Below are 9324 nucleotides of genomic sequence, written 5' to 3'. Positions count from 1 at the left end.
CCGTCCGACTTTAAAGGTCTTATTTACTTTTTGCGTGATATTTGGATATTAATTATTATAAAATAGTTTTATTAGTGTCTTATAATGCTAATAAAAAGATATTTGTACAAAAAATTATACGAATATAAAAATATTTTTAATGTTAAGTACAATGACTAAATGTGACCCTTAGAGGGAGACGGAGGGAGTATTGTTATTACAAAATATTACTCCCTCCGTCAAAATAAGAAGTATACGCTTTACTTAATTATAGTGAATAGGTAAAAATAGTGTAATGTAATAATATTTTTGCCCTTATTTTATTTTTTTTTTGTATAAAAGTAATAATGTAATATAAAATAAGAGTATTTATAGAAAAAAATAAGTTTAATAAAATGATTATTTTGTAATTAAACATTCCAAAGTAAAAATATATATATTTTCTAGTTAGACGAAATATTATATTAAAATACTAATTAAATCAAAACCAAATCACAAACTCACACAAATCATAACCAAACAAACCCAGCCTCTATTTCAATTTTCACATCAAGTATATAACCACCTATATTATGTATATATTACTCGCTCTGTCGCAACTTAAATATATCTTTTACCATTTTAGTTTGTCCTATTCAAAAATACCATTTTTTTGTTTTTTTAAAAAATAATCATATACTAATATAAAAATATCAAACATATTATTACACGTAAAATAACTTTATATATAAAATCAAAAAAACAAAAATATCAAAGCTCCGAAAAGCCTCTTTCGATTCAAAGAGAGGGAGTACATATTATAATACATAGGGTGTGTTTGCCAAGGGAATTCTGCCCAAGATTTATTATCATATTTTTCTTAAAAATTATTAAATTACATACCTATTTTTTATTTTTTATATTATAGTAATAATCAATTTTATATCCAAAATATCATATATCTCGTCGTACAATAATTCAATGCAATTTATTTTACTATTCAAACTCAAACCCAAAATCCAAAACCATAACAAACACACCCATAGTATGTACAGGACAAGCAAAATGTACACATATATAACAAAAGCCCACATATATACACACACACACGTAAATATGCTATACATATAATACGACAGTATAAGCAAAATACATACATACATAACAAAAGCCCAGATATAACATATACACACATATATATATATTGTAATACATATAGTATGTACAAAACAAGCAAAGTGTATACATATATATATATAATATACACACAACAAAAAGAAGCAAAACCATAAAAAGATCTTACCTTGCTGTTGCTGCTGCTTCGATCTCGCTTTTTAGGCGGCAATGGAACACAACACTACTACGGCGCGCCAAGCTTCATCATGAAAAAAGCACAGAAGTCCAAGAAAAGGAACACTGGTCCGCTAAGCCTCTGTAAGTCAAGCAGATACTCGACCTCGCTCGTTTTATAAAGCTGTCATTATTTATTTATATATAACTCATGTCAATTCTACATTCCTGTTCATCCTTGCAGTAGATAGATGATCAAATACAGCTATCAAACTAGTCTTTCTCTACTACTCCTTAAATTTATGTTTACTTTCCATTTAAGTCCGTCCGTCAAATTTGTGCTTAAGCCATAAATAGAAACTATTTTTACCATCTACTTAAATATTACCCGTATTTTAGCAATAATGACAATTTTGTCATTGTCATTACATCACACATGCACTACCAATTAAATACATGCTCTAATTAATTTTTCAAAATACCCCTACGTTACTTTTATACTCCCTTCGTCCACAAAATTTATATTCATTTGAATTGGATATGGGTTTTAATGAATATTATATTATATTAGTTAATTATGACATAAAATAAATATATTTAGGAAGTACATAAATGAAGTCAATAAATTGAGAGAAATTTTTATTTTTATTTTTTATAAATCGAGTGCATAAATAGTGGTGATATATTTATGATTAAGTGAAGGATATAAACTAAAGAATATGTAAGAATTATTTGTGCATATTTTTGTATGGATAAATTAAAAATAATAATAATAATAATCATACATAAATTTGGTGAACAAGGGAGTATTAAAACCACATTCAGCCCATTACTCCGTTTTTACAGTAAAAATTGATCTACTGTAATTTTACTCCAACTATAAATTTCAATTTTCGCTTTTAAAAAGTATATTCCCTATATATTCTTCTTTTATATTATTTTATATAATTTTTTATATTTATAAATTACACCCAACCTTTAATTTATTTTTACATTATAACCGAAACATATATAATTAAACATTATTTAAAACATATATATAATTATATATCACTTTCTGAAAAGTAAATTTATATATAATCTAAATAAAGGGTTCGATATTTTTTATCTATCCAAGATATATTGGCTTCAAAATTTTTAAAAATTTCGCTACATTTTATTGTAGATATTTACTACTCAAGATACGACGTCCATGAAGTTCGTGCTATCCTATTGTGTCTATGCTTTTTCCCAAACACATGCATGATGAAATCTTAAAGTGAAGCTATTTCATGGAAAGCACGCTGAATTAATCCCAGCACTATCTAACTTAAGAAATCGAATAAAGTATAAAAGGGCAATTCGAATAACGTACCTGCAATTCGAACTTAACAACACCCTGCGGCCGTAACACGTTTGCATCATCTGTGGTAGCGCCATTGCACATTTGATGGCTGTCGTGCATGTGATTACCGTCCTGATCCGGAGCGCCGTGAGTGAAAAGACATTTCAAGTTGTAGTGCCCGACTCTTTTCCACCTGACATTGAGTCGTTGCAAAGCACCGAGAATCTGGATCATTATATCCCGAGGACGTGCTGGAGACTGTCACATTTTATCACCAAGAAAGAATCGAGTTTCAAATAACTGATGGGAAAAAGGGGAAAAAAAATCATTTTCAGACTCAAACCTGAAGCCCAACAAGCCACTGCTTCTTTCTTGTCGGGGATAGCACAGTCCCGTCCATTGGAGGCCCATGCAGGCTAGCATCTACGAAAGGTCCCGTCGTAACATGCTCCTAAAAACAGAGTACAAATACACATATGAATGGATAAGCTATGTCTGAATCTTACTTAAGCACCTTATCGAGATGTTATTACATTGGAAAGGAATAGATACGTCAAACCCATAAAAATCATATCGACTGAAAATTCCAACACCGAGCCACCTCTACCAATATATGGATGTCGACTATGCATTTTTCTGCTACATTTTTTTTAATGATAAATAATTTACAGCTGAGCTTTACATTATGCCAAACAATAATTACTTTTCATGTTACATCAGATTAAAAATGGGTGGTTTCCTTTTCCGATCAGAAACTAGAGCACATCTAACAGATGCAGTTCTAGGATAATCTAGCATAGACTTCAGACGACAGAAGAATCAACTTTTCTAGCTCGCTAAGATACTGAAGAGTTCATTTCACAGTTTTAATCTTGTTTCTAGTAAATTGTTTGATACGTGGTTGGTATAAAAATCCATCTTAACGGACCAGGAAGGCACGGGTTTTAAATACAGTCGGAAAGTAATGTGTTCCATTAAACTTAAACATACCATGGACTCCTGGAATTCAGCAGCCAGATAACCTGTTGAAATTGGGGACCGTTTATCAAATAATAGATAATATGCCACAGTAGCCTGCAGGAAAAGACGGCAGTGTTAAGATGATTACAGAAATAATGTTATACGAAAGAGCAGCCAAAAATTCATGATGTTGTATACGTCGTTTTGCATTCTATTCTGCAGTGACTCTATCAGCAGGCTCTTGTCGTATCCCATATGAAGAACTTCTTGAATAATCTCATCATCCAGCTGCGAAAAAAAAAAAGCAAGTATATTGTTAGCAAGAAAGCACGGAAATTTGATGACTAGATTATAACAAGTTCAGATACGAATCCAGCTAATTTACTTTCGTAGGATATACAAAATTTTGTGTTGGCGAATGGAGAAAAAATGGTTAAATGTTACTCATGAAACATGATAATTTATAAAACCTCAAATACAAACTGAGTGGTTGAGTAAATTTCACTATACCCATCCAAATGCAACCTTTTTATGTCAATATAGTTACCAAAAAAAAAAACAAAATACTATTCTATGGTTCATTCAAAGTGTCTGAACTTTCCCTAAAACCACGGGAGAAACAGCTGCTACCTTTTTTAGATGCTCTGTGGCATTAGGTGCAGTAACAGCTAAATAGCGTGGAAGATTTACTCGGAACCAAGGATGCTGGCGTATCTCATTGACGGTTATCCGCTTCATAGGGTTGACTACCAACATTCTTGGAATTAGATCACGAGCCCCCGATGACAAATGACTTGGGAGTGTATACATTCCACTCTAACATATTCAAAAATCATAGAAAAATAATTTTTAATTCATGTCACATTTTGGGATACCAATAATCCTAAGCATTCAAAGCTCATGAAATAGAGTTGTTCCTTGTGCGTGTACCTTTATTTTCTTGAAGAGATTAGGAATGTTTTCATCGTCAAAAGGAAGTGCGCCACACAGAAGAGCATATAAAATAACACCACAACTCCAAACATCTACCTCAGGACCAGCATAGAGTTTTCCCGACACAACCTGCAAGCAACTCAAATATAAGGAGCAGAGATACAGCAAAGTAGCAAACTGCATCTTCGAGAAAAAGTAGTCCTAAAATTTATCATAAGTAACTTTCACACACAAATCTATATTGACTATACAACCTCTGGAGCAGCATAGTTTGGGCTTCCACAACTTGTCCTCAGAAAATGTCCATCCCGCATAATGTTGCTTAAACCAAAATCAGCTATCTTCACATTCCCCTTTGAGTCCAGAAGCAAGTTTTCGGGCTTGAGATCACGATGGACAACCATATTTCTATGGCAATATTCAACACCTGCAATAATCTGATCCAAAACAAGAATATGACATAGACCACACAGATCATTAGGAATAGGATGACAAAGAATTCTACCTGCTGGAAAAAACGCCTAGCTTCATCCTCTTGTAACCTTCCCTTTTCAACAATATAATCAAAGAGTTCTCCCCGTGTCACATACTCCATGACAACATATATATCGGTTGGTGTTTCAATAACCTCATAGATACGTATTACATGTGGATGCACAAACAAGCGACATATTTTAATCTCTCTTCTCACTGCATAACATAAATAGCATTTAGAAAGTTGTAGACTATATAGAGTAATCTCAATGGAAAACCAACAAAGGTAGCATTGTCAAGAAGAATTCATAAAGTAGCAAAAGATAAATAAATAAAGTTTAAGAAGCATTCTCATAGAAACCTTCTTTGAGAAATAATAAAAAAAAAAATTTCACCTTTTTCCTCCATAACAGGGCTCCTCATTCTCCGGCGATTTAAGACTTTAATGGCCACTTTATGACCTGTTTGAATATGTTCGGCAATTTTAACTTTTCCAAATGAGCCATGGCCAAGCGTTTTTCCAAGTCTATAGTTTCTTGAAAGTGCTTCAGAAGCTCCAGGTCCAATCTCCATGTTCCTGAGAAGTGAGAAAGAATAGAAATTATGTCATTTATGTGGTAGTTTGGTAGATGCATGCTTGCAAAGAGGACAATTCAAAAGTACCATAGTTGTCAATCTCGATAAAGGTAAATAGCAGTTGACCAGATAGCGGATAATGTGATAACTGCTATTTGAAAACATAAAAGATACATATAAAAATTATTTCTCCATCCGCTAAATTTTGTATTTACTTTCCATTTAAGTCTATACATCAAATTTATTCATCTTTTTGCTGTGGCCACCCCTCACCACATCGCATCATGGCTGCAAGTGCAGAAATGCACCGCCAGGGAATGGCTGTGGCGGACCTCCGCCCACTCTTCAACAGTGCATTATTGACAACTATGAAAAACAATAATATAACACATTTTACAAACTATTGGCTGGGCCATAAGTGAATCTGAAATCTAGACCGATTTTTGTTATATAAAAGTATATCAAGAAATTATACTTGAAATTATTAAGATATTTTACTCCTCATGAAGAAATTACTAACCATAACCTTCCTCAACCATTATCGTATCTTTCACTATATTTTGGATTAAAATGATAATATCACCCAAAAAAAGAACAAAAAATCAGTTGATCCTAGACTTCGGAACTTATCGAGTATGCTTATTTAATTTTTTAACCATTATCAAAATCACCTGCATTTGCATTCTCATATTCCAAATTGATTTTATTGATCTATTAAAATGTGTTAAAATAACTAGATAGAATAATATCCTTTGTTATTTCTACCTAGTTTAAGATCTTATATCACATAGTTATTCAACAAATTTAAGACAATCTTCAGAAGGTCATTTAGAGTTGAAGTATAAACCTAATCCAGCACATCATATATAGTTGTGTCCAATATCATAGAAGAGTTGTATATTATCTTTCAAGTATTTATACTGATTGGCTTTCATTTTCATTCTATTTCTAGCATTTTAATCAACAATAATGAATAAAGTGCTCTTCAACTCAATTTACTAAGAAAAGTTTGATCATTAATGGCTCATGTAGTTAAAACAACTAAAAGGTAACAAAACTTATTCCATACAGCTTCCAATACATATATAATATAAACACTTATCACCTTCTGTTCTGCCTACATTTCTCGTTCTCGTACTGTTGTTTAAGTCTAATTTTCAAATTAGTTGTCTTCTCCTACAAAACCTTCATCTAACACTACCATCCAAATTTTGAAAAATTAATTTATCGTCAATATCCAGGAGCACCTCAATACCAGACAATCCAAACATGAACTAAGCTTTCTTTCGCTATCATTTGCGTAACCACGAAATAATTTCAAGCACACTCCACAAACAATTCCACCGACCAAAACCTCGACCGGAACACATGGAATAAATCGCAACACCAAATTTCCCAATCAAAGAGGAAGAAACCAACATAATTCCAAATCCAGTAAATTAATTCCGATTTCAGTGAGTTTCGTATACGTAACCAACCATATGACACAAAATCAAGTAAACTAAACACAAAATTCGGTTGCAAAAGAGGTAATCACCTGAAGTAGATCACGCGCAAACACCGCGGTGGTTCTCCGCGCGCGAATCGAGCGGAGGTTTTAGAGAGCGCCGAAGGAGGAGTGAGAGGGGCTTCGAAAATAACAAACCAACACTCCGTCAACGTGTCAATGGCAAAATAAATAAATTAATTGATAAATAAATGGCTGCTGAGTCATCTAACGGATATACATAAAAGCCTACCATTGCCAGCTTGTCTTTTCTATTATTTTCCGTATATATTATTAAAATCTTTTATTTTTTTTATTTATAAAATACTTTCTTCTTTTTTTCTTTTTTTAAATCAAGTTAGATATAGAATTCTTGGAGAATTAGATTAAAATTTTGTAGTATAATTCTGATTTTTAAAAATTATTTAGTACATATATAAAAATTAAATACTCCATCCGTCTCATTACAATAGTCTTATTTACTATTTTTGTTCGTTCCAAAACAATAGTCTTATTTTCATAAATAATCATATCACCATAAAACTATCCCTACTTTTTTATTTTTGTTACGCACAAAAAATAATAATAATAATAATAATAATAATAATAATAATAATAATAATAATAATAATAAGGTATCCAGAGTCAGTCGGTGGGTTCTCAGTCGGTTGGTTCTCAATCAGATAAGCAAGTCAGATGGTCCGCGGTCGGGCAAGCAGGTCGGATTATCCGCAGTCGGATAAATGGGTCGGTTGATACAAAGGTTGGCTGCTATGGGGGTCGGTCGAAAAAGGAAGTCGGGCGAAGAAAGGTCTGTTGATAGGTCAGACGATTGAAGAGACCAAATAGTGGTCGTTTGATGGGGCGACCAGTGAGTCTTTTGATCTGGCGACCAATTATGTATCTAGATTGGTTGGTTGGTCGGTCGTTGGGTTATGCGGTTGGCGAGGCGGTTAAAGACATGTGTCAATGAAAGAGGCAGTTCTGAGTTCTGTAACGGGTGGGAACGGTTGGTGAAACAGTGCGACGGTTCTGAACGTTCTTCAAAGAATATTTAAGGATTTGGATCATCATTTGGCAAGGCATCTTCAATCAACTTCAACAAAGCAAAGTCAGATTTGGGGATCACCACTTTAAATTTCAGTCTTTTATTTTCCAGTTTATTTTCTGTACCATACAGTGTTTAGAGATTCCTAATCTCAGGCACTAATTAATCAAGTTTAAGGATATTTTCTATATCTTTGAATTTTACTTTATTTTTGTTGAAAAATTACATCAACAAATTGGCGACCACAGTGGGAGAAAATTGCTGATCCATATGGCAAATTTTCAATTCCACAGTACAGCCGTTGGCTTTATCACGGCAGAAGAAGCTTCCCAACTACGGGCCGAATTGACAGCAGGTTTTCGGCAAATGTACGACCAGCAGATAGCAAATCTACAGGCAATACATGACGCAATGCAAAACTTGATGGAGCAATCAAAATTCATGTTGAATTCGGTTCCTGCACCGCCAGAAATGTCATGCCCCCAAACGGACAACGCCATTCCTGAGCATATACCCAGTCAGACAGACTGGAGACAGGACCAAACAGGAGGACAGGCCCGACCAGGGACGACCGAATGGACGGAGACAGGTCGGCAGGATCACGACGCCTGGACGGACCATGGTCGGGAAGACCACACCGACTGGACGGACCATGGTCGGGAGGACCACACCGAATGGACGGACCGTAGTCGGGACAACCACACCGACTGGATGGACAAAGGTCGGGAGGACCACGCCGACTGGACGAATACAGATCGGGAAGACCACGTCGACTGGACGGACAAAAATCGGGAGGACTACGTAACCTGGACGGATACAGGTCAGGAGGACCCCGCCGAATGGACGGATACAGGTCAGGAGGACCCCGCCGAATGGACGGACACGGGTCAGGTCGCCGACCATAACTTTTCAGGCGAGCAAAAGAATGACAGAACAACAGTGGCCGAAAGGAGGAATAAGTCGGACGGGAGTCTGAATACAATGGTAGTGCAAGATCGACCAACGTCCAGGCCAGCACCAGTCCGCGATAAATGGAGGTCGGGTCCAACGTAGCCTCAAAGGATGGAGGTCGGATCTGAGGCTGACGTAGCCTCGGATGCTAACCTACTAACTCCTAAAACATCATAAGAAATGATGCTTAGGAGTCTTGAGGAGGAGGCATGTTGTTACGCACAAATAATAATAATAATAATAATAATAATAATAATAATAATAATAATAATAATAATAATAAGGTATCCAAAGTCAGTCGGTGGTTCTCAGTCGGTTGGTTCT

The 9324-nt window shown here is 34.7% G+C and overlaps 1 protein-coding gene across 1 annotated transcript; it reads right to left on the bottom strand.

Annotated features, from left to right (window-relative positions):
- Positions 1-1008: 1008 nt before the first annotated feature.
- LOC127241089 (SNF1-related protein kinase catalytic subunit alpha KIN10-like) lies at positions 1009-7177 on the bottom strand. The gene is made up of 11 exons (XM_051259978.1): positions 7053-7177; positions 5335-5516; positions 4971-5155; positions 4720-4902; positions 4463-4594; positions 4163-4348; positions 3731-3820; positions 3563-3646; positions 2916-3023; positions 2603-2830; positions 1009-1432 (listed from the first exon to the last, which is right to left on the bottom strand). The coding sequence occupies exons 2-11, from the start codon at positions 5510-5512 to the stop codon at positions 1319-1321; spliced, it is 1488 nt and encodes a 495-aa protein (XP_051115935.1). The 5' UTR covers positions 5513-5516; positions 7053-7177; the 3' UTR covers positions 1009-1318.
- Positions 7178-9324: the final 2147 nt, after the last annotated feature.

Source organism: Andrographis paniculata, unplaced genomic scaffold (assembly GCF_009805555.1).
Source record: "Andrographis paniculata isolate CXL003 unplaced genomic scaffold, ASM980555v1 Contig80END, whole genome shotgun sequence".
NCBI classification, from domain to species: domain Eukaryota; kingdom Viridiplantae; phylum Streptophyta; class Magnoliopsida; order Lamiales; family Acanthaceae; genus Andrographis; species Andrographis paniculata.
This window is presented reverse-complemented; position numbering and strand designations above follow the sequence as displayed.